The sequence below is a fragment of the Bos taurus genome, chromosome 6 (genome assembly GCF_002263795.3).
Source record: "Bos taurus isolate L1 Dominette 01449 registration number 42190680 breed Hereford chromosome 6, ARS-UCD2.0, whole genome shotgun sequence".
In the NCBI taxonomy this organism is placed as follows: domain Eukaryota; kingdom Metazoa; phylum Chordata; class Mammalia; order Artiodactyla; family Bovidae; genus Bos; species Bos taurus.
In genome coordinates this window covers 77,470,112-77,497,052 of record NC_037333.1, presented here as the reverse complement: position 1 = coordinate 77,497,052, position 26,941 = coordinate 77,470,112, and the positions used below count along the sequence as shown (strand labels likewise).

Below are 26,941 nucleotides of genomic sequence, written 5' to 3'. Positions count from 1 at the left end.
TTTGTAACCCTATGGATGTAGCCCACCAGGCTTCTCCGCCCATGGAGATTCTCCAGGAAAGAATACTAGAGTGGGTTGCCATTAACTTTTTACTTACTCAACATTCATTCAACAAATATTAATTAAGTGCCTTTAACTGAGATACTGCAAAGAGAGATAGTTATTCTTCCTTCCTTCAAAGTGATAACAATAGAGTGAAGCCAGGGAAATAAACAAGTAAAATACAGCATGACAAGCATTATAATAGTAGAAACATGAAGTACAAGCTTTGTATTAGAATGGCTCCATGAGAATTTCAAGCTTAAATACAACATTAACCAAACAGACAAGGGGTAAATCAGGTCTTCCTACCAATCATCTATCTATGGGGGATTCAGAGTTAGGGGTAGGGTTGGGGACAGGGTGGCTTTTGATTTTACTTAGGATGGTCCAAGTGGGCCTCCTTGAAAATGTAATGATTTTAAAAAGACAAAGTTGCTGAGAGAGTTATCCATGTAGATATTTGGAGGAGGTATTCCAAAAGGGTGAATAAACAGAATGCAATTCAACAAGTGGAAATATGCTTTGCATATTTCAAAATCTTAGAGAGGCCCATGTTTGGAGCTTTATTTAGAAAACAGGAGGTGGCGGGGGTGAACCAAATCAATTGAGTAGGTGAACACTGCACATGAAACTAGTTTTCAGGTGAAGACTGGGAATTCAGTTATGAATTTGATGCCTATTTAAAAAAAAAGTGAAGATTTGAAAAGTTACCTTCAAACTAATTTTGGAGTTCACGAAAGTGGTCTGTGCTGTAGATAACATCTGTGAGTCTTAGGCACATAGGTGCCACTTAAATCAACTAGATCACATAGGAGTGTCAGAACAAAGAGCAAACAAGAGCCGACTGAGCTAAGAGGCACCCAAACCCATGGATTTAGAAGAAAAGGAGTGAAGAAAGGAGACTGCAAAGAAGCATCAAGAGGAGGAAAATCAAGAGAATGGGTTTTCTTCAGGATAGTGTATTAAGGAAGACAAAGAAATCAACTGTGTCTTCTGACTGGTTAAGTACAGTTAATTGACATCTGACTACTGAGTTCATCAGCATGAAATCATTAATGACCTCAACTAGTACAGCTGCAGTAAGGTAGTGAGGGCAAAGTCTGATGAGGTGAAATTAAGAGACAGTAAAAGGAGAGGGGCTGGTGACAGTGATGTAGAGAAGTGTTTTGAGAATTTCTACTGTGGTGGAAATGTTGTTGCTGTTGTTGTTCAGTAGCTAAGAAGTGTCCAACTCTTTGTGAATCCATGGACTGCCACACAACAGACGTCCCCGCCCTTCACTATCTCTTGGAGCTTGCTCAAACTCATTTCCACTGAGTCAGAGATGTCATGCAACCATCTCATCCTCTGTAGCTCCGATCTCCTCCTGCCCTCAGTCTTTTCCAGCATCAGAGTCTTTTCCAATGAGTCGGCTCCTCTAATCAGGTAGCCAGAGTATTGGAGCTACAGCTTCAGCATCAGCCCTTCTGATGAATATTCAGGGTTGATGTCCTTGAGGATGTATTGGTTTTATCCCCTTGCTGTCCAAGAGACTCTCAAGAGTATTCTCCACACCACAATTGGAAAGCGTCGATTCTTCAGCACTGAGTCTTCTTTATGGTCCAACTCTCATATCTGTACGTAACTACAAGACAAACCATAGCTTTGCCTACATGGACCTCTGTTGGCACCATGATGTCTCTGCTTTTTAATATGCTGTTTAGATTTGTCTAGGATTTTTCTGGGTGGTGCTAGTAGTAAAGAACATGTCTGCCAGTGCAGGAGATGTAAGAGACATGGGTTTGATTCCTGAGTCAGGAAGATCCCCTGTAGGAGGAAATGGCAACCCATTTCAGAATTCTTGCCTGGAGAATGCCATGGATAGAGGAGCCTGGAAGGCTACAGTCCAGAGAGTTACAAAGAGTCAGACCTGACTGAAGCAATTAGCATGCACACACTAGGTTTGTCATAGCTTTGCTTACAAGTAGCAAGCGTCTTTTAATGTCATGCCTGCAGTCACCATTTTCAGTGATTCTAGAACCCAAGAGAATAAAATCTGTCACTGTTTGCACTTGTTTCCCTTCTATTTGCCATGAAGTGGAGTGATAGGACTGGATGTCATGATCTTAGTTTTTTTGAATGTTTAATTTAAGCTAGTTTTTCACTCTCCTCTTTTACCACATGAAGAGACTCTTTAGTTCCTCTTAGCTTTAAGTCATTAGAGTGGTATTATCCTCATATCTAAGGTTGTTGCTATTTCTCCTAGCAATCTTGATTCCAGCTTGTGCTTCATCCAACCTGGCATTTCGTGTGATGTATTCGGGATATAAGTTAAATGAGCAGGGTGACAATATGCAGCTTTGATGTGTTACTTTTTTAACTTTGAACCAGTCTGTTGTTACATGTAGAGTTCTAACTCTTGCTTCTTGACCTGCATACAGGTTTCTCAAGAGGCAGGTAAAGTGGTCTGGCATTCCCATCTCTTGTGGAGAATTTTCCACAGTTTGTTGTGATCCACACAATCAAAGGCTTTGAGTGTAGTCAATGCAGCAGAAGTAGATATCTTTCTGGAATCCACTTGCTTTATCTATGAACCAAGAATGTTCAAAACTTCTGTATCATTACATTCATTTTCCAGTCCTGTGGCCACTGCTGACTTTTCTAAATTTGCTGACATATGGAGTCCAGCACTTTTACAGATCATCTTTTAGGATTTGAAATAGCTCAGCTGGAATTTCATCACCTCCACTAGCTTTTTTCATAGTAATGCTTCATAAGGCACACTTGACATCACATTCCAGGGTGTCTGGCTCTAGGTTAGTAACCACACCATGTGGTTATCCAGGTCATTAAGACCTTTTTTTGTATAGTTCTTCCGTGTATTCTTGTCATCTCTTCTTAATCTCTTCAACTTCTGTTATGTCCTTACTATTTCTGTCCTTTATTGTGCCTGTCTTTGCATGACATGTTTCTTTGGTATCTTCAATTTTCTTTAAGAGACCTCTTGTCTTTCCTATTCTTTGATTTCCTCTGATTTCTTTGCAATGTTCAATTAAAAAGGCTTTCACATCTGTCCTTGCTATTCTCTGAAACTCTTCATTCAGTTGGTTATGTCTTTTCCTCTTTTTGCTTCTCTTTTCTCAGCTTCTCTTATTTTCTCAGCTCAAACAAGCAATTTGTCTTCTTCCATTTAATTTTCTTTGGGATGGTTTTGGTCACTGCCTTTGTATAATGTGATGAAGCTCTGCCCATAGTTCTTCAGGCATTCTCTACCAGATCTAGCCCCTTGAATCTATTAGTCAACTATCATAAGGGATTTGATTAAGGAAACATCTGAATGGCCTAGTGGTTTTCCCTATGTTCTTCAATTTAAGCCTGAATTTTGCAAAAACAAGCTCATTATGTGAGCCACAGTCAGCTCCAGGTCTTATTTTTGCTCACTATATAGAACCTCTCCCCTTTCAGCTGCAAAGAATATAATTAATCTGATTTGGGTATTGACCATCTGGTGATGTCCATGTGTAAAGTTGTCTCTTGTGTTGTTAGAAGAGGATGTTTGCTATGACCAGTGTGCTCTCTTGACAAAACTCTGTTAGCCTTTGTCCTGCTTCATTTTGTATTCCAAGGCCAAACTTATCTGTCACACAGGTATCTCTTGACTTCCTACTTTTACATTCCAATACCCTATGATGAAAAGGACATCTTTGTTTGGTGTTAGTTCTAGACGGTCTTGTATATCTTCACAGAACTGCTCAACTTCAGTTTCTTTAGTATTAGTTGTTGGGGCATAGATGTGCATTGCTGTGATGTTAAATGGTTTGCCTTGGAAACAGAGAGAGGCCGTTCCGTCATTTTTCAGATTGCCCCCAAGTACTGCATTTCAGACTCTTTTGTTGACTACGAGGGCTACTCCAATTCTTCTAAGGGATTCTTGTCCACAGTAGTAGATATAATGGTCATCTAAATTAAATTTGCCCATTCCCATCCATTTCAGTTCACTGATTCCTAGAATGCTGAAGTTCACTCTTTTCATCATCTGCTTCACCATGTCCAATTCACCTTGATTCATAGACCTAACATCCCAGATCCTGGACAATATTTTTATTACAATATCAGACTTTACTTTCACCACCAGACACATCCACAACTGGATCCATTCCTGTTTTAATGCAGCTTCTTCATTCTTTCCAGAGCTATTTCTCTGTTCTTCCTCAGTAGCATATCGACCACCTACTGACCTGGAAGGCTCATCTTTTGGTGTCATATCTTTTTGCCTTTCATACTCTTCAGTGCAAATACCATCAAGCAATTGGAAACATTAGACGAAGGCCTAAATTAAATGGTAAATATTTAGAGGTCATTTTTCATGTGCTAAGTACAATTTAAATGGTCTTCAGGAAACAGGAATAATCCTATTCATGCATCAACTAAATGTTGTCAGATAAGTGAATGCTACTGAGAAGAAGGGAAGGAGAAGTAGAGAAGGAATCCAAGTAGAAGGCACTGTGACTACAAAGGCACAGAAATATGAAATGCAAGTCCTTAGGTCATTTGGGAGTGTAGACTCCAAGTTTATGGAAGAGGCCAGCTAAGATGTGGGAAATCAGCAAGAGGAGTCAAATTCTCAAACACTATAGTCCAAAACAGGACTTTTTTTTTAAGGGAAAAAGACAGTCTTTGAGTGGGATCAAGTCTTGATCAATCTGCATTTTAAAAACATTTCTGTGGCTAGAGAGTATTCAACTATTTGGTGTAGCATTTTATTCAACTGGTTTCCTACTGATAAACTTGTTTTATTGATATAAACTGTGATGCAAGACTGCCTTTGATCATCAGTATATGTTCATTCTTTCAGTAGTGGAATGCTACCACATAACATGAGTTTGCCACAGCTACTCTCAACGTCCTAGTCATAGGCGAGGAGAACAAACACTGTTTTGCAATTGTATGACAAGATTTATAAAGAAACGTTATAAAAATATGGATGTGAGCAAAACTAGTCTTCCATGGTAAGATATTTAAGAGGTTGATACAGTAATTGTTTTGAGGAAAGAGATATGAATTACTAGGGAGAGAGGCAGGGCTGCTTGCACCATTCAACTCCGAGGGGACACCACCGAAATACATCACAACATCAGTGGCATGCCTTGGAGTTAGCCATGTGGCCTGAGTGGGAAGGAGACATATCTATTATTCCACTTTTTGAATTTTGTAACATATACCTATATTATCCATTCAGAAAAGTACTTATAAAGAAAGAAATGCCATCTGGAAATAATTTGAAATAACCTTGTTTTTTTTTCCTTTGAACAAAAATGATTGCCTTCAGAATATAACAATCAAAAGGACATTTTAATCTCTACTTAGGATTTAAAAGTAACCATTGGTATTGTATCATCATAACTTTCTGGCAGATATCATATCAAAACTGGATGAATATATCAATATGTACCATCAAATATGAAAAAAAAATTTTTTTTTATTTCATCTAAGAACACTACTTCCCAATAATTCTCTTGTTTTAGACACAGAATCATTGGACACTATGCCCAGCTGCAAAACTGTATCTATCAAAGAAGAATTTACTTATGTAAACTAAACAGCCAAGGGATACAGTTAGGAGTAGGAGAAATGATTAAATGTAGTTGGGTGAGATTTTTGGAAAGTTGTAACAGAAATGAATAGTTTACTGTCCTCCTCTCTGTGTAGAAATTAGCATGAAGTGATGATTGGATGCTAAGTAAGCATCTTGTCATTTTGAAGATAAGCCCAGGTGCTAAATACAATATAGCAGAAAAACAGATGAAGCCTTGGTCTCTGAAATGGAGTGTTCATACTAATCTTGAACTGCTTCAACTGTATTTCCTTTTTATTTATGAAAATAAAGTCCTAGTTTAAGTTACCATAGTTAAGTTTCTGTGACTACTGGCTGTAAAAAGTTCATACATGAGATAAGTGAAAATATAAAAATTATAATTCTGTTAGTAGTAGAATAAAAAAATCATTTGTTTGGTTCCAAGTCATTAGGCAACTACTTTACTGCAAATGACACCTTAAAGCTTTCATTTCTTGTCTAACCTGCACCAGAAATGCTTATGATAGGTTCAGAAAGTAGGTTTTTAAATCTCTAATGTTATTTTAAGTGTATTTTTTTCCTTCTGGTTAGGTATATGATCATAAGGCTTTTAAAGACACATAGTAAGGTAAATTGATGTGTACTCTCTTATGTTTGCATAGAAATAATATATATTTATGTTCTGTGTATTTAAAACTTCTTTGAAGGTAAACTCATGTTCAGAGAGCAATGATGAACTAGAATGGACTTTAAAGAAACAATTTTACAATTAAATAATGATCCAGGCTTTAATCAAGAAAGGAGAGAATAAAATTTGGTGGAAAAAAGTGAGAAAATACTTTTGTTTTAGGTGAAAGTATTTTATATAGAAATAAAAGGCCTTTTTCTCCCACCCTTATTAGAATTACTTCCTGAAGCATTTACAAACCATATATATATATATATATATATTCTATATTTATTTTATATATATTCCATATATATAAATCACATATATATTCTAGCTATATATATATATATATGTAAACAGGAACATTTTGTTGATTTATAGGAAATGTGCAAAACGGAAGAGTTGGAAATAACTTTGTAAAGCAGCCATCTCTGCCTGATCTGACACACTAGCCACGAGGATTTTGAGAGATTCCCAAAATGATGTTCTTTGCACGTCAAAGCAGAAAGTCCATCATCAATATCTGTCATTATCCTTTGGAAGTTTTCAAATCACTAGATTTATGAACTGACCTGTCCAAGATCTTAAATAATAGCCTGTATAATTTACACTGCTTATATTACATATGGTTTTACTATCTTTTGATTCAACAATTGCCTTATTTAATGACTACAATGTATAAAAAAGAATTCATATCTCTTCTTTATCTAAAGAAAACTACTTTTACACGGAAGTCACTTTCTTTGATCTCAATGTCTTTTAGCAATAGGTTCAGAGCACCAGAAACATGCAGGGTACAGATTTATATTTTCTCTCTTACACAAATCAAGTGCAGATTTATCAAGCTGTGAAATACATTAAGTTCATAGTGTTTTAACAAAGGGTTACCAAATCTCAAGAACCTGGCGTGATTCAAACTACTTTCAGATGTCCTTTTAATTATATTAAATGAAAGTTTGAGTTGGCTTTGATGCTTATGGGCAAACACTGAAATCTCTTGAAAGAGTTGCTAAAAGTACTCCCCATTGCTATAGTTAATATACTACGTTGTATGCACACCACTAGCCAATTTATTCTAGCCACTTTAACAAGGATATCCAGCCTCACAGGCCACAAAGAATAGTATCACAAGTCAAGCAAAGCACAAATCATTAGAAGACTCAAAAACTTGTTTGACATGCACCACGGAGCTCTTTGTCACACAGCCAATTAAGTGACCAAACAAGGAACTTGAAAATACTCATTAATTTCTTCCTAGGAGTATAAATGGAGGTTAGAATCTTTTCTTGTCTCATCCACCAAAGGCACACAAGTAAAACTGGCATAATTCAATTTTCACTTTGTCAAAGGTGCAAGTAGCAACTTAGGTTCACAGAAAGCCTGTATTAAAGAGAGAGAAAAAAAAGAAGCAATAGGTAGAAATGTTTATGTATCCGGGCTTTAGAATCTTTTAAAATTCATCAAATGTTGACATTACTTTTATCACTGAAAAGCTGTATTTGTGTTTCTGAGCAGATTCAGCAGCACCTGACATCTTTTTCTTTTGTGTGAGATAAGAACTTGAGTTGACTCCTGGATGCCATACTCTTCAGGTCCTCCTCCTTCTCTGCGGCTGGTTACTCTTCCTCTCCCAGACCTCATCATATGACAGTGTCCTGGGTCTCAGCCCTAGATTCCTTCCTCTCTATGCTCATTTCCTTGATAAACTCATCTAGGAAATGAAACATTGACTGAAAATGCCACTCTCACATTGTTTTTGTTTTTGTTGTTTTCCAGTCGCTCAGTCATGTCCTACTCTTTGCCTTCCCAAGGACTGCAGCATGCCAGGCTTCCCTGCCCTTCACTATCTCCTGGAGCTTGCTTAAACTCATGTTCATTGAATCAGAGAGACCATCAAACCATCCCATCCTCTGTCACGCCCTTCTCCTCCTGGCTTCAGTCTTTCCCAGAATCAGGGTCTTATCTAATGAGTTGGCCCTTCGCCTCAAGTGGCTGAAGTACTGGAGCTTAAGTTTCAGAATCAGTCTTCTAATGAATATTCAGGATTGATTTCCTTTAGGATTGACTGGTTCCTGAAACATTACTAAATGATTACTTCTAGCGTGAACATTCAGCTAAATTTTAAGCTCATATACCTAACTGCAAATTTACCATCAATATTGCATATCTGATAAGAAACTTAACATACTTTTAGTGAGGTTCTTTTCATGTTCCTCCCAAATTGGTCACAGATAGACCATTTCAGTAACGGGCAAATTCATTCTTCCAGTTGCTCAGGCAAAACACTGTGGGTCATTCCAACACCTCTCTTTTCCAGACACTTCACCTTACAATCCCTTCAGTTCAGTTCAGTTGCTCAGTCGTGTCCAACTCTTTATGACCCCATGAACTGCAGCACACCATGCCTTCCTGTCCATCACCAACTCCCGGAGTCCACCCAAACCCATGTCCATTGAGTCGGTGATGCCATCCAACCATCTCATCCTCTGTCGTCCCCTTCTCCTCCTGCCCCCAATCCCTCCCAGCATCAGGGTCTTTTCCAATGAGTCAGCTCTTCGCATCAGGTGGCCAAAGTATTGGAGTTTCAGCTTCAACACCAGTCCTTCCAATGAACACTCAGGACTGATCTCCTTTAAGATGGACTGCCTGGATCTCCTTACAGTCCAAGGGACTCTCAAGAGTCTTCTCCAACACCACAGTTCAAAAGCATCAATTCTTCGGCACTCAGCTTTCTTTATAGTCCAACTCTCACATCCATACATGACCACTGGAAAAACCATAGCCTTGGCCATATGGACCTTTGTTGACAAAGTAATGTCTCTGCTTTTTAATGTGCTGTCTAGGTTGGTCATAACTTACCTTCCAAGGAGTAAGCGTCTTTTAATTTCATGGCTGCAGTCACCATCTGCAGTGATTTTGGAGCCCCAAAAAATAAAGTCTGACACTGTTTCCACTGTTTCCCCATCTATTTGCCATGAAGTGATGGGACCAGATGCCATGATCTTTGTTTTCTGAATGTTGAACTTTAAGCCAACTTTTTCACTCTCCTCTTTCACTTTCATCAAGAGGCTCTTTAGTTCCTCTTCACTTTCTGCCATAAGGGTGGTGTCATCTGCATATCTGAGGTTATTGATATTTCTCCTGGCAATCTTGATTCCAGCTTGTGCTTCGTCCAGCCCAGTGTTTCTCATGATGTACTCTGCATATAAGTTAAATAAGCAGGGTGACAATATACAGCCTTGATGTACTCCTTTTCCTATTTGGAACCAGTCTGTTGTTCCATGTCCAGTTCTAACTGTTGCTTCCTGACCTGCATACAGGTTTCTTAAGAGGCAGGTCCGGTGGTCCGGTATTCCCATCTCTCTCAGAATTTTCCACAGTTTATTGTGATCCACACAGTAAATCCTATTTGTTCCACTTTGAAAAAAAACCTTGAACCAGAAAAATTATTTGAGCATCCCATACTCATATCCTGTTTTAAGTAGTTGTTATTGCCCAAATGGTTACCCTCTTTCAGTCCTTACTTTTCCTGTTATCATCTATTTTCTAATTTTAAAACGTATCAGACCATGTCATCCCTCTGCTCAGAACCCTGGAGTGGTTTCCTCTCTATGAATACAAGCTGAAGTCCTTACAAAGGTCTGTCAGATCTGGGCCCTTGACGTCCTGTCATCCTTTTCTCTTTCACTTCATTCCAGTTGCATTGGCTTCCTAGACAACACAGGCTTATTTCTATCTCAGAAACTTTCTGTTTTCTTTGCTAGAGTGCTTTTTCCTACATATCTTCACAGTTCACCCCTTCATAGTTTTTCTCAAATGTCACCTCACCTCAGTGATGCATTTCTTGCTCTGTTTTTCTCCATAACATTTATTATCATCTCACATACCATATATTTACTGTTTATATTCTGCTACTAGATATTTCACCCTAGGAGAGTGAACAGGGATTTTGACCTGTTGTGGGCACTGCTGTATTCCCAGTACTGAGAGGATTATTGTGCAAATGCGCTCAACTAGTAATTCTTGAATGTTTTTGTTAACTACTGTGTGAGTTTATTATTATTTTTTTTACAGTTGAAGCTGAGGTTGCTTTTACTGTGCTAATATGCGGGGAGCGAGCTCCGCCCCTGGCAAAGGTCATGAGGAAGGAGGCTTGGCATACGCAAAGGTGGGATCAAGCCTCAGGAGTCTCCCTGGAAATTCTCGAGCAATCTACCCCCAAAACCAGAGTCTGCCTACTTTCTGCTTTGTGTTTTCACCTACACCTCTGACTTTACGGGGGACTGTCCTCCACTACCTCTCTCTGAAAAAAGAGTTAGCTTACAGCTCCAGTTAATAATTCCTGGGTGTGACAGTGTTTCAACCTACAAACTCCCTTGGAAGTCCTCTAGCCTGCCTGAATAGGTTTTTCCGGACACATGTGATTGTTCAGAGCCTCCCAACTGTGAGAGGCATGAGATGTTCTAAACTGTCTAAACACAGATTCTTTTGAGCAGTTAAAAGATTGATTAGAAATTGTATTGGTGAAGGGATTTTCACTTGTTGGGCCAATGTTTGCTGCTAAGTCTCCATATCCCTTACCTGCTGTGTCCCTGGCAGTGTATTGATTAATATAATTGGTGTAAATAGTAGCTTTAATGTTTGTAACCTGGGACCCTTGAGTTAATTCTTTTTCTTGTTATAGCCCACCACACCTTTGCTCTGTAGGAATGCAGCTTTATCTAATGCTTTTGGAGGGTGGCGCTTGACTTATCACCTTTAGAGAAAAATAAGTTTTCTGAAGAAAGGGTCTTAAAATGTTAACAGGCCTCCGGGCCAGAAGATGATGCAAATCACCTAAGCTTTTGCATATGATAAGTTTGCAGGAAGAAAGCCTGGCTTGCTGCATGACTCTACCCCTTCCCCCATTATCCTCTATGCATAACTTAAGGTATAAAAACTACTTTGGAAAATAAAGTGCGGGCCTTGTTCACTGAAACTTGATCTCACCATGTCGTTCTTTCTCTTACCTTCTGGCTGAATTATTCAGCCTCTTTTCTCCACTGAATTTCCTCACTGAGCTATCCTTATTTCAGCCTCTTTTCTCCACTGAATTTCCTCACTGAGCTATCCTTATTCTGTTACTCTTTATGTCCTTAATTAAAGTTTAATTAAGCAGTTGTTTCCTGATCCTTGCCGACGCCGTCCCCACTTTGAATTCCCTGGATCCACCGGGGCTGGACCCCGGCACTAATACCTAGGATACAGATTTCTAGTGGATAATGAAGGTGAAACAAACAAAATAAATAAATAAATAAGTAAATATTAAGTCCAAATAAAATAAAATAAGTAAAATCTAATAAAAAGAGGGCTTATTTCAAATACTTTGTAAGACTTAAAACATAGACTATCTGCCTTTTAAAAAAATGAAAAATGGAAGGAAGAATGCGAAGAAGAGAAGAAACCAGGTGTGTGTCTTTAAAAAAAATTTTGCAGTTATTTACTAATTGTTAAATCAATCCTTGGCCTAAGTATGCAAATAATAGTGGTTTCCAAAGAATGACTCAAAAGATTCACATCAATAACGATGCATGTGTGCTCAGTCACTCAGTTGTGTCCAGCTCTTTGCAACCCCATGGACTGTAGCCTGGCAGGCTCCTCTCTCCATGGGATTTTCCAAGCAAGAATACTGGAGTAGGTTGCCATTTTCTCCTCCAGGGGATCTTTATGACCCAGGTATTGAACCCCCATCTCCCACATCTCCTACATTGGCAGGCAGACTCCATTACCATCAAGCAAGATTGACTGTGAGTCTCCAGGGAGTCCATGCCACCTATGGGATTTGGAGGAGAAAGGAAACTGCTGGCAAAAGTCAAAACATATTTCTTAACTAGGAAAATGTCCTGCTTTTAAAGCATTTAAAATGGAAAAAAATGAATGTCAGTAAATTTTAATAGTTCCTGCAAAAGAATATGAAATAAGAATTTATGCAAAATGCTTTTCAGTGACGGTCACAATGCCTAATAAATGATTTATTCTTCATATTACATCACTGTTATTCTTAAGATGGTGTTGAAGAAGCACTGGATGCACCAGGATAGAAGCATTAGTGCCATCAGTGCCAGCTGTGTGACCTAGTTCCAGTCATTGGATCTCTCCATATTTCAATTCACTCATCTTCACCTCTATGGCCCCTCCTGGTAATAATATATATGGTAACATATATATTAATATGCATATGGAACACAAGCCTTACTTGTCTTCTCTGGCATAAAACTTAAAACCCTCTTCTAAATGAAGATATGCATTGTGTCTGGGATATGGTAATGATATTTTAATTTGACATATGTGAATACCTATATTTTAATAGTCAACAAAACTTTTAGGGTAATCTAAAATTACAACTGAATAAGGAAAAATAAAATATATTGGACCCAGTTTTTTTATTTTCATTAAACTTCTTGATATAAAAGCATAATAAGTTTTAGGAGATTCATATATTATTTTAAAAAATCAAAGCAACTAACTTTTAATTGCTCACTTATAGATCAGTTATCATAGCTGACTATCGACAGTCCAGATTTCACTGTTATTGTGTGTGTGTGTGAAATAAAAAGTGGGAAGCAAGAAGTAATGAATGGATCTAGATAATTCATAAAATAGACACTGTACTTCTAAATAATTAAATGTTAAATGTATTTAGATGGTCAAAATCATATCTAGAAGAATCACTGCTTGTGCCCATGGAAAGGAAAAAAAAAATTAAGTATCTTATAATAAATATTTTTTTTCAAATTTAGTGCAAAAAACCTTTCTGGTATATTTCATTCCTATTTCACAGGTAGCTTAGAATGTGCTCTGAATATAGAAATAATAGAGAACATGTCTTTAAAAGCCAAATAGACTAAAGATTTAGGTATTATTCAGTCTAGAATTTCACAGAATAATGATCTATACAAAAGGAATAGAAATAATGTCATGTATTAGCAAGCAGAGCATTTCCACTTCACCAATATTCTGTTTGTATTTGGTCTTATCAGATGTTTAGTCAATAGCTGAAACATTTATTCATAGCCAGTCAATTATAACAACAGGAAATCAGCCATTGAATAAACTGTGCTATTAATTTTCCATCAGAGATTCTTGTTTGAATGGCCATGCATTTCATAGAGATTTAAATACTGAAAGGCTAATTCTAATTATTTCCAAGGCCCTATTAAAAGGATAACATAGATTGCAATCAAAAACAATACTAATGTTGCTCAAAAATGATCCTCAGCTTTCAGTTCTGAAGAGTACTTCAATTTTTCTATCTGTTGCACACACAAAGAAGTATATATACATATACCTCCCAAAGTAATTTCTTTTCCAAAATATGAGAAAAACCTGAACAGTTGCTTATATACAACAGTTCATTATTTTATAAGAAAGAATACAAATTAAAAGGTTTTCTTCCTAACCTCTGTTATGCAGATTTCCCCCCCCCCCCCCCCCCCCCCCCCCCGCTTTAAATGACTGTCTCGCACAATGCCCTTATTGTGAATAAATGGATACAGTTTAATTTCTGGACTACCAATCTGAGAACTAGTAACATGGGTCTTGAGGACATCCTTCTTTACAAATGTAGTTGACCTTCCCCTTTAAAAATGCTGATATATCCACATAGGGAATAACATTTACAGCTACACAGTTTCATATTTTTCTTCCTTCTGATAAAGTTAATTTGTATATTGGAACCCACAGAATGGAAGCTGCCTCAGTAGCCTGGCCCATATCACAAATCTAAACCTGCATTTATGGGAAATGATTGTCAAGGAGCCAATCACAATCCTCTAACCCAGCTCACTTTACCCTAGAAAACTGGATCTGCTAGCCTTATAAGGAAATCCCCAACTTCCTTTGCAATCCCTGTTTCGAGTTGTCTCCATAAAACTAACTCTTGCCCAATATCCCTCAGGAAGAGTGTGCTACTGATGGTGAAGCACTGATTCTGGCAACCCGTGGATTGATTTACCTTGAATAAAGCAGAATGAAGTCATTACTAAAGTATTTTGTTGTTTGACCTTGCCTCCCTTCCTTTGTTCTTTCCTTCACCTCTCTCCTTTCTTCTCTCTCCTATCTTCTGATATCCCCACCCTTCTTTTCCTTCTAAAAATAACTATGAAGCTGGCTTCAGGGATTCCTTTCCACAAGAACTCATAAACATAGAAACTTTTTTTTTTTTTTTAACCTTGCTTAGAAACAAATTACAACGTTAACTAAAACATTCACATTGGGATTCATGTGCTTATAATGAGTGGAAGAATAAGATCGTTACAGCATGTCTTGATCAATTTGGTACAGAAGTATAACATTCCAAGTATCCTGGAACTGTTGTCTTATTTGATTGAGTGCCATTTCTGGATAACTTGTTAATCAAATATTAACCAGATCAATATATGAATGAAATGTTTTCAAAGCCCCCTCTGAAGAAATTGGAGATTTATATATTATATCCAACTCACCTTTCAATGATGATCAAAATTCTCACACCAAAGTTGCACCTCTTAGCTAGTCTGTGATCCTCTTGTATGATAGAGCACTGTCACTTTTCAAATTTCTTTTTAGCACATGCTCTTTCATATAGCTTTCCATTCCCACCGTCTATACCACCCTGAAATTCTTCAAGTTCAATACATTATCATCTTTCTGTCAGATTCCCATACATGCTATTGCCAACAGAGACAATTCAACAACTTAACACATTTATAAAAACGCAGAAAGTACCTGGACATAGGCTCTGCAAGAGCGCTCTCTTTTCTGAAGCTGAATCCATTAAGACAGCAGATTAAACACAGAATAGAAAAAACAAGTTAGTGACAGAAGAAAACAAGAAAAATAAAAGAACACACCTACACAAACACCTTATATTGTTGTGCACTACTTCCTAGAAGAGAATGACAGCTAAGCAGCAGCAAAATGTCAGCATTGGCTTGAAAAATAGTAACCAATACCTTTCCAGAACCCAAGTGATAACTGGATGGTATAAAGCTGTTAATGATGGAAAGAAATCTTAGAATAAATTTAGTAGAAATTAGTAAAAATCAATATGCTTTATTTTTTGACATGATTCATTTCATATGAGGTTAGTTATTAACTTGTGGGCCACAGACGAAGATGTGTTAAGTAATTAAAGTATGTCAAGGATTTGAAACCCATTTTTTAAAGATAGTAAATTGCTTGTGGTTTAAAGATAATTTAGGTAGTTAACATGTACCACAAACCATTTGTTCATACATATAAAAAGTTCCATTTATTGAGAAAATAGAAATGCATATTCATTTGACTCGTTGATTCTAAGGGACAAATACCAAGAGATAAGTAACTTCTGATTAAAAGAATGTGATTAATCTTCTGATTTATCTCTGTTTTTATTTCTTGAAGAATTTCTTTTAATGGTTTTGACCAAAAGATTTTACACATTTTAGAAACTTTTGTGGAATAACAAGACTGTATTTATTTATTTGCATATAGAATGATGTTTTTTTGGGAAAAAGATTAACAGCAACTCGTATTCAGTACCAAATATTTTTTTTTTCCTGGTGATAAAATGAATTATTAATACATATATTTGTTCAGTTTAAATAAATGACTGCAAAATTTATAAATTAGATTGTAGTTTTCCTCCTTTTCTAGTATTTTTTTTCCTTCAGTAGCCTTGATTGTTGAAGGAGAAAATTACCCATTTTAAGAAGCAGTTACTCTGATACCTTTTGTGTGGCTAATACTCTCTCAACTTTAATTCATACATTCTTCAGTGAGCATAGAGTAGTTACTCCTCTAAAGAATTAAGTGAGTAATCAGTACAAGTAAATTGCCAGTGTTGTCATTGGATTACTGACTAGCATCTTGGTTTAAAAGGTCTCTAAACTCTTCAGAATTTCAATGTGGAGCACAATTGATTTGTACTGAGTTGACTTTGCAAATCTGTTGGGTTATAACTGCTTCAGGGAACAGTGGGAACCACGGGAAATGGTAGCAAGCCAGGAAGCATGTGAATAACCTTTGCCATCCCATCTCTTTACCCCATCATGCAAATTAACATATGACAAACCACATTATATAAACAACTGAAAAGAGCTAAATAAGAAACAAAAGAGAGCATTAAAAAGCTTCACAAATGGAAATTTGCCCATTATGTAGTTATTTAATATTCAGACTAGGCAAGCTGATTAGCTGTAGCCTGTTAGAATGTGACATTAATTGCCAGCTTTACCTGATATTGCCAGACATCAACATCATTTATAAATAAAGATACAAAATATTCTATAACAAGTAGTGTTATGGATATGTAGCATTAATAGAAATTACTACTTCTAGTACATTATAATAACAATAGCTGGCAGCGATATTCATTAACAGCATCCAGTAAACCTTGGTAAAATCACAGCATGCCCAGATTACATAGACAGCTGTGGATTATATTCTGTCAGGGGCTGGGCTGAGATTCTATCATGGATGTGAGTGACAAAATAATTCCTTTTCACTCAGCATGAAAATAACCAAAAAAAAAATACCTTAGTAATAAATTCTATCTAACTGATAAAACTGAATCTATTTTCTGAGGATGAAGTTGCAGAAAAAACTGCTGGATAAAATATCTAGGTTTTTTTTTTCTTTAATGTCAAACAATCATCATTTTAAAAATGTCTTCCATCTCATGATACTCTTAGTCAAATAAGACAGAAAAGAAATAAACACAACAAAGACCACTCTGTAAAGTTATTTTTTCATTCTAAAGGGGAATATTCATTCAGTGAATTCCATACAGGATATTAGTCTGTTGCTGCCAAATTCTTGCTGTTTGAAGTATCCCTGATATTAAGATTATCCCTGATATTTAAGGCCTTAAAATCCAGTTTCAATAACTGATCATCTTTATTACAAAAATGCCATTAAGAGAATATATGTTATCTAATGGCAGCAATTCTATTATCTTTTCACAATGTGAAATTTTGTTACATAAACGATACTCCTTATAAATATATATAAAACATATTTTATACATTTAAGTAAATACAATGCTTATATCTGTATAAGTTATATACCAAATGTTTACATATGTGTATATAATGTATATAAACATATATTGTAGATTTATAGCTATAAATTAAAACACATAAAATTCCTTACAATTTAAAAGCATTTTTATTACTTACAATTCAAAGTTGCTGAAACACATTAAAACCTATTAAGTTATAATGGTAGTGATGCAAAATAAGTTACTTAAAAATAAAAAGGAAAATTAAAACACTTTGTCCAATGAGCTTTTAAATGTAATATGAATTAGGTTAAATTATTTTTTTAATCTATAATGTATTATTTATATCTTTTCTCACTGTTATTTTCTAAATTTCTCTTTATTGATTAGATATTTGTTTTACTATTAATCATATTAATAAAGGCTTGAAAGGGATAAAAAAAAAAAAGAAACAAAAGAAGCAGCATTTATCTATATTAACCATGTCAGAATTTAGCATCCAGAACAGAATTCTACAGAAAATAAATTATGATTCAAAATATATGCAAAGAGATTATCATTTATTGTTCCTTAGATTGAAAGTCAAATAAGGGCATTATTATAATGAGACAGTGAAGTGAATTGAATATAGCTAGCAGTTTTCTTTAGAATGATTTGATTTTATGGAGAGGGAAATTAATCAGGGAATTCTCACTGATTTTACTACAACTTTAAAGATGCATGTAACTAAGGTCCTTACCTTGTTCAAACTTCGTGCAGCACTATCTTTTCCACCTGGAGTCAAGTTCCGGAGCTGTACATCTAGGAGGCCTACCAACTGATCCATGGCCCGGACAGAATAAGTGATATCTCCAGCATTCAAATGATTTCGTGTCTGTTCAGCCAGTTCTCTAGCAATGTTGGCGGCTGTCTCTCCAGATTTCAACTACAATTTTGAAAATAGAACAAAAAGGAAAGAGATCTTAAGTAATTTTATTGGCTTCTTTGGACAATTGTTTTTGCATATGTTATAATCATTGAGGTAAGTAAGTTATTAAACTCCCTCTTTATTTGGTATACATTCCCTGAGTTTTCCTGCTAATCCATTATTTTCTTTAATAACTAACTTGAAAGTCATGCCTTTAGGAAGCTCCTCTTGAGGACTCTAACTTCTAGAAATGATTCTCACTTTACCCATCTGAGGGGTTAAGTCTAAGGTTTGCCCAGTGATTTTTCTCTATGTATTTCTAAATTGAACATTGATGAGTTTGTGTTGTGGACAACTGTGTTCTCAGAGGACAATACAAATTTTCCATTATGTCTAGTTTAACACTTAGTTCACAATGAATACTCACTGTCTGCTAAGCTCTGTGAAAATGTAATTCCAAATAAAAACTCTGCTTTTTAAAATGGTCTTCATCTTCTTACTAAGTAAAAGATTTCACCCCCATGTACTTGGTAGCAAACTAGTGCTTAGTTTCTAGCATTTTCCTTCTCTAAAACTACATGCTGATTTTTTAAGTATATTCTATAAGAATTGTTCAAATTGTCAACAATCCAAAGATGTTAAAAGAGATAAAACTTATATGCTATGATCACTTGAACAAATTTGACAGCTTTGGGTAATAAGACAGGAATATATATTAATTTGTAAGGAAGGCTTGTAAAACTTTTTTTAAAAAGGTAAATAAGTGTAATTTTCCAAGTTATCACGTCCTTTATCTTTTTTAAAATTAAACTAAAGTACAATTATAACACATTTATGCAATATAGATATAGGTATGCAATGCAAAAATAATGAGTGTCTCTTCTTTTGACTCTATACATTCCCATTTTGTAGAGATTGTTAATGGTTCGGCATATATCTTTCCTAATTTTAGTCTGCCCTACTATTATACAAAAGTGTCATTATTTAGAACATTTTCTTTTCTTCTCTTTTTCTGTTTTTAACAGTCATATATAGAATTTAGGATCACAAATAGAAAGGGCCTCTCTTTGTAAGGCTATCTTCCTAATCGATATTCAGAAAGCTGTAAGGGGTACACTAAAAAACTCAAACTGGTTACCACTGTTTATGCAGGGATACTTAATATATTCATAGCAGGACCAAATGTTAAAGAAATAAATGAATAAATTGGAGCAATTGGAATACCTAAATTGTTAACAATCACATTCTTAAGTTTATATAAAATCCTAATTCAAATACACAAAAACAGCTTAGTAACCAAGTGTTGACAAAGATTTGTATACATATGACAGTCATAAACTACTACTTGATGTGTATATTTGTATACTTCCTATGTAAATTATAGTGTCTATTAAACTCTGAAATCTGAAGACTGTGTAAGACAGAGATTTTTCTTATCACTATCAGCAGTAAAAAAATAATCCCACTGTTATGAAAGGGAAATGTTCAAAGATATTCATTCCAGCTTGCTTATAATAGAAAACAAAATGGGTTATGTCTGTACAAAACTGGACATATATATAAAAATTATGGAATACTATAAACAGCTTTGTAATAAAGAGAACAATATTGTTAACATCAATCTTCAACATGTAATATTGACTTAAATGCAAGTATAAAAATTATAAATATATACTAATATATATAGGCATGGTATTTGTGAAATATGAATGCTACTTGAGTAGCATATAAACATGCTATGAAAAATAAATATTATATGTAGATATTTTGTATGTTTATATATATATATGTGTATGTTTAAACACATAGGACAAAATTGAAAGATGGAAATCAAAAGAAGAATCATTTTGTTCAATGCTTAAATTTTACAAGAATATATATTGTAAGAAGAATATGTTAAAGTATTATATGGTTAATTGGTATTTTTAAAAACTTTTAAAATGAAAAAAAGAGAAAAACACCTGCACTAAGTTTATTGAATTTGTAAAATATCAGGGCCTGAAAAACTAAGATACTTGTAACACCAAATGGAATACATTATAAGGTTCAAGGATAAATGTGTAACAGAGTCAATGTAGATCAAAGTAGCATTCATGACCCACCGATGGATCGTGAAAGTACTTTGAAGCAGTCACAAAGTGACATAAAAGTGATTATAATCCATATATTTAATCATTATATACAATTTAGAGCTATTTACTGGTAATCTATTAACTCACTTAATGATTTATAAAATTCAGTATTCATTAATTAAATTGGTAAAATGCTAGTATGCATAAAGTGTTCAGATTCATCATTCCATCAATTAAGTCTAAACACCAGATACAATTGCTTAGCAATGTTACAAAACCCCTGTGCACATGAGTATCCAGATAGCTGGAGTTCCTATAATATTCCAAAGGAATATTCTTTAAATCAGTGCACCATGCACAGAGTCTTGCATTTGCTATTGTGTTCCACCTATGCTGTTCTCATAAAAATGAATATATTTGTGAAATTACTATTGTTTTACTTTGTTAAGCATTGTGCTCTTGTGTAATTGTTTTATTACCATTGTTACTATTATCATTATTATTGTATTGTTTGCTTCTATGTCTTTATTACCACATAGTATTTTTTCTATGAGAAAATGTCAAGGCATATGGACCTCTGGAGTCTTGTGATTCAGTTAAATGAGTCCTTTTGGAAAAAGGCTGGGATCTACTAGAATAAATAATAGGCTTTAACACATTATCTTCAAAACTAAAGATTCAAGTACTGACTTTCATTACAGCTATCAGGGAACATTATAAAAAGAAAAATTACTTAACAAACAGAAAAAAATAATAGGTATTTTCATATTGCAATTCAATTTATTTTTTTGGTTCTGCGTAGTTGTACAAATGTTGTTTTCAACATTAAGTATTATAATATTGGGGTAGGATATGATAAGCTAAAAAAGAAGGCCTATATAATTCCCTAATATAAATATTTAATTTTTTTTTAAAATACAGTAATGAAAAAGCTGAAAATATAGATGACAAGTCAAAATATAACTGTTTTCAACATAAAAGATAATGATGTTGCCAATGTATGTGTCAATGACAGATAGTGTGTTGTTGTAAATGGTGAGTCAAATACAAAAATCATCAGTAATTTATCTTAAAAATAGTTATTATGTTTTAGCATTCAAGAAGTGTTTATTTATGAAGAATAAATTGAATTAATTCCACTAAAGAAGTCTGGAACTCAAGGTTCACCAACAAGAAAGCTGCAACAGAAAAAAAAAAAAACCTAAAGTACAGATAAATTATAAAAAAATGTTTAAAATAAAAATGTGAAACCATATTTAGAGTAAAATAAAAATGGATATAACTAGTTATTTATTATGATCCCCTTTTCCTCTTAAAATTGAAGAAACTGTAGTAGTAATATTAAAAAAATTAAAAAATATTAAAAAATATTTCATTCATTAAACAATCATTTGGACACTTATTTCCTAAAGAAATAAAGTCAAATGTTATATGTAGTTTTGCTCACATTCAGGAACCTCACATTCTACTGCTTGGTATGCGGGGTACATAAAAGCAGATGGTATTAATTCAAAAATGCAATTATAAGATAATGTCTGTGAGGTTTTATGGGAATATAGTACAGGGGTAATAAAGACATGGAGACTATGTAAGAAAGCAACAGAAAATATCAAATAAGTTGAAAGTTAACAGACAAGTTGAGAGTGACCCAGTAAGATAAAATTCTGATGGGGACTGTGGAGGGAGCCAAGAGGATGCTATATAAGTAAGTGATGTCTAGAATAACCATGCTTTGGGAAGACAGGGTACTAAAAGTGGGAAAGAAATTAAAAAAAAAAAAATTTTATACCTTTAGAATTCAATCTACTACCAACATAGCATAAATTGTGTATATGTATACATGCACACATGTATATATACTCATACATATATATATGTATATATATACAGTTTTAAAGAATAAAACATTTCTAATTTCAAAAACTGTTCTAAAAAAAAACAAAAAAAACTGTTCTATCATTCTATATGTTCATTTGTTATTTAACCACAATTTGAATTTCTATGAATAACACCATACTAATGTCTGGGGATAAAATGGTAAATAAAGTGGTTTCCCATAATAGGATCTGGAAAGAGCTATTAATAAATTAACTGCACAATTATTTAATTTTAATTTTTTTGAATTCAATCCAGAATCACAGTGCAGTGGATCAAATTTAAAGACAACTTTTTTTTTTTTTAATATTTGTTTATTTTTGGCTGTGCTGGGTTTTTGTTGCTGCTTCCAGACTTTCTCTGGTTGCCGTGCACAGGCTTCTCCTTGTGGTGACCTCTCTTGTGGAGCACAGGATCTAGGGTGTTCAGGCTTCAGTAGTTGTGATGCACGGGATTACTAGTTGCAGCTCACAGGATCCAGAGTGCGGGCTCGCTAGTTGTGGCACACGGGCTCAACTGCCCTGACACAGGTGGGACCTTCTCAGATCAGGAATCGAACAGGTGTCTCTTGCATTGCAAGGCAGATTCTTAACCACTGGACCACCAGGGAAGCCCTAAAGGCAGTTTAGCCTGGTGTTTGAAGTTAGGGAATAATTTAGGAAATACTTCTCTGAGAAAGAATGTTTAATCTGAAGACAAATAGAAAAGAGAAAATTAGGTTGGGATGAGGATAGGAGCTTCTAGGCAGAGAGAGAAGCTTTTAGGAAAGAGGTGCAGGGAGACTTAAGGGCGCTGCACGAGGGTACTTGTGACTGGGGTTCAGGCAGCTGGAGATACGAGCAGGAGCAGAGCAGTAGTACCACTTGGAAGGTGTGATGATGATTTTGAGAAATTGTGCCAAGAGCAATCTGAAGGTATTAAAGAATCTAAATAGGAGTGGTCTACTCAGGCTTATGGAACTCAGTGGAATGGATTAGAGGGTTCAGGAGTGAATGAAAGGGGACCTACTATGAAGCTAACACAGTAGAAAAAGCTGTTGTGGATTAGGGTTGGAGCAGCAGGGAAAATGAAGAGTGGCCTGATTTGGTAGAGATTTACAAGTACAGACAGGCTTACACTCTGATTGGATGTGTGAGTGAAATGAGAGAGAGGCACCAAGAGTCATTTCCAGGCTTCTTGTTAATGGCAGTGGTGCCATAAATTGGATTCTCCCATAGCTACTATTCTTTGCACCCAAAGATGGAGAAGCTCTATAGTCAGCAAAAACAAGACCAAGAGATGACTATGGTTCAGAGCATGAACTCCTTCTTGCCAAATTCAGACTTCAGTTGAAGAAAGTAGGGAAAACCACTAGACCATTAAGGTGTGACCTAAATCAAATCCTTAATGATTATACAGTGGAAAGGAGAAATAGATTTAAGGGACTAGATCTGATAGAGTGCCTGATGAACTACGGACGGAAATTTGGGACATTGTACAGGAGACAGGGAGCAAGGCCATCCCCAAGAAAAAGAAATGCAAAAAAGCAAAATGGCTGTCTGAGGAGGCCTTACAAATAGTTGTAAGAAGAAGAGAAGTGAAAAACAAAGGAGAAAAGGAAAGATATGCCCATTTGAATGTAGAGTTCCAAAGAATAGCAAGGAGAGATAAGAAAGCCTTCCTCAGTGATCAGTGCAAAGAAATAAAGGAAAACAGAATGGGAAAGACTAGAGATCTCTTCAAGAAAATTAGAGATACCAAGGTAACAATGCAATGATGAGCTCAATAAAGGACAGAAATGGTATGGACCTAACAGAAGCAGAAGATACTAAGAAGAGGTGGCAAGGATACAGAGAAGAACTGTATGAAAAAGATCTTCATGACCCAGATAATCACGATAGTGTCACCACTCACCTAGGCCAGATATCCTGGAATGTGAAGTCAAGTGGGCCTTAGGAAGCATCACTATGAACAAAGCTAGTGGAGGTGATGGAATCCCAGTTGAGCTATTTCAAATCCTAAAACATGATGCTGTGAAGTGCTGCACTCAATATGCCAGCAAATTTGGAAAACTCAGCAGTGGCCATAGGACTGGAAAAGGTTACTTTTCATTCCAATGCCTAAGAAAGGTGATGCCAAAGAATGCTCAAACTAATGCACAATTGCACTCATCTCACACACTGGTAAAGTAATGCTCAAACCTCTCCAAGCCACGCTTCAACAGTACATGAACCATGAACTTCTACATGATCAAGCTGGTTTTAGAAAAGGCAGAGGAACCAGAGATCAAATTGCCAAATCTGTTGGATCATCAAAAAAGCAAGAGAGTTCCTGAGAAACATCTATTTTTGCTTTATTGACTATGCCAAAGCCTTTGACTGTGTGGATCACAGTAAACTGTGGAAAATTCTTCAAGAGATGGGAATACCAGAGCACCTGACCTGCCTCTTGAGAAATCTGTATGCAGGTCGGGAAACAACAGTTAGAACTAAACACAGAACAACAGACTGGTTCCAAATTAGGAAAGGAGTATTTTGAGGTTGTATATTGTCACCCTGATTATTTAACTTGTATGCAGAGGACATCATGAGAAACACTGGGCTGGATGAAGCACAAGCTGGAATCAAGTTTGCCAGGAGAAATATCAATAACCTCAGATATGCAGATGATACCACCTTCATGGCAGAAAGTGAAGAGGAACTAAAAAGCATCTTGATGAAAGTGAAAGAGGAGAGGGAAAAAGTTGGTTTAAAGCTCAACATTCAGAAAACAAAGATCATGGCATCCATTCCCATGATTTCAAGGCAAATAGCTGGAGAAACGGTGGAAACAGTGGCAGACTTTAATTTTTGAGGCTCCAAAATCACTGCAGATGGTGACTGCAGCTATGAAATTAAAAGATGCTTGTTCTTTGGTAGACAAGTTATGACCAACCTAGACAGCATATTAAAAAGCAGAGACATTACCTTGCCAACAAAGGTCCATCCAGTCAATGCTATGGCTTTTATGCATGTCAGAGTTGGACTATAAGGAAAGTTGAGTGCCAAAGAATTGATGCTTTTGAACTGTGGTGTTGGAGAGGACTCTTGAGAGTCCTTTGGACTGCAAGGAGATCCAACCAATTCATCCTAAAGGAAATCAGTCCTGAATGTTCATCGGAAGGACTAAATTTGAAGCTGAAACTCCAATACTTTGGCCACCTGATGCATAGAACTCACTCATTGGAAAAGACCTTGATGCTGGCAAAGATTGAAGGCGGGACGAAAAGGGGAGGACAGAGCATGAAATGGCTGGATGGCATCACTGACTCAATGAGCATGAGTTTGAGTAAACTCTGGGAGTTGGTGATGGACAGAGAGGCCTGGTGTGCTGCAGTCCATGGGGTTGCAAAGGGTCGGACACAACTGAGTGAACTGACTGACTGATAGCTACTATGACTTTAAGGTTCAAGCTCAGTTCAAAAGTTACCTATCCAGATCAGGCCTGCATGAATCACAGTCTTTCCAGTGGCATCCAGAAGCCACTCTTTTTTCTGATTGTCCTATTTATTTCACTCACCAGTTATTATTATCTTATTTCCATACAAAAATATACACATATCTTACATCTGCCCCAAGTCTTCTATGCAAAGAAGCAAGACTGAAATAGTTATTTCGCTTATTCTAGCTTAAAGACATCATTACAATGTCTATCTCTAACAATTCTTTTAATAAATTCTGCTAAAATTATTCCTCAGAAATAAGTACATGCATACTGAGAAATCTTATAAGTTTTGTGAGGATTAGTAAATTAATGCCTGTATTGAAATGGTGGGATTATACCTAAGGCTTGAATAAAGGAGGGGAAACCCTGCTGCTGTAGTTAAGGATAATAATTATGACAGAGATGGATACTATTTGCATTTCAAATTTTGACACAAGAAAAAACCATTTTATTTGAAATAAGCTTTGACATTTCATGGGATTTTATACATCAAACATTAATTAGGTGGCAAAATAATTCATGGAGGAGTTACAGTGTTTAAGTATAAAGCTACCATTTCTTTGAAAGATCTACCTATTTTTCTGTGAGTCTGAGTCAAGTGGGTTTATAGACAATAAAATGCCTCTACCTTACAATTGAATGTAGGCTAATTAAGCTTGAAGATGTGGAAATGCCACAAATCTCTGATAAAAATAATAAGCAATTTACTTTTATTCCATAGTAGATCTATGGGTTCGAAAAGAATGGTGAAATTAAGATCCGGGTACAAGATTCAGCCAGAGTTTCAGAACAAACAGTTGGTTTATTATGTACTGTAACCTGCACCTGGGGCTTCCCGGGTTGTGCTAGTGGTAAAGATCTCGAAAATGCAGCAGACATGAGAGATGTGAGTTCGATCCCTGGGTCGGGAAGATCCCCTGGAGAAGGGCCTGGCAACACACTCCAGTATTCTTGCCTGGAGAATCGCCATGGACAGGAGCCTGTAGGGCTACAGTCCATAGGGTTGCACAGAATTGGACATGATTGAAGCAACTTAGCACGCACATAATATAAAACAGCAACACCATTTCTAGATCTACACATCCTTCTTTAGAAAATGCAGGAAGAACCTTACATTATCTCAAAATCTGTCAGTAACTTGTGTGCAGACAAAAGAAAAGATACTTTAGTTTGCTAGAAACAGTAAGACTATTTCCCAGTAACAATTCAGGTGTTTCTTTTGCATATAATACTTGGACCAGTTAATGAAGTAGGAAGCAGATCTCACTTTACATGGAAATATTATAAATATGGAGGGTCTTCACATTTATAATTCACAGTTTTCAATTGAAAAAAAAGATATGAGGGATTATAAAGTACA

The 26,941-nt window shown here is 35.8% G+C and overlaps 1 protein-coding gene across 17 annotated transcripts in view; it reads right to left on the bottom strand.

Annotated features, from left to right (window-relative positions):
- ADGRL3 (adhesion G protein-coupled receptor L3) overlaps window positions 1–26,941 on the bottom strand; it is a 936,136-nt gene that overhangs the window by 155,394 nt on the left and 753,801 nt on the right. For 13 of the 17 annotated variants that reach the window (XM_059887348.1, XM_059887344.1, XM_059887332.1 and 10 more), the window contains 2 exon segments: window positions 18,005–18,190; window positions 15,012–15,050 (listed from right to left, as the gene is read on the bottom strand). In XM_059887348.1, coding sequence (XP_059743331.1) covers window positions 15,012–15,050; window positions 18,005–18,190 — 225 coding nt within the window. 17 annotated transcript variants of the gene reach the window in all.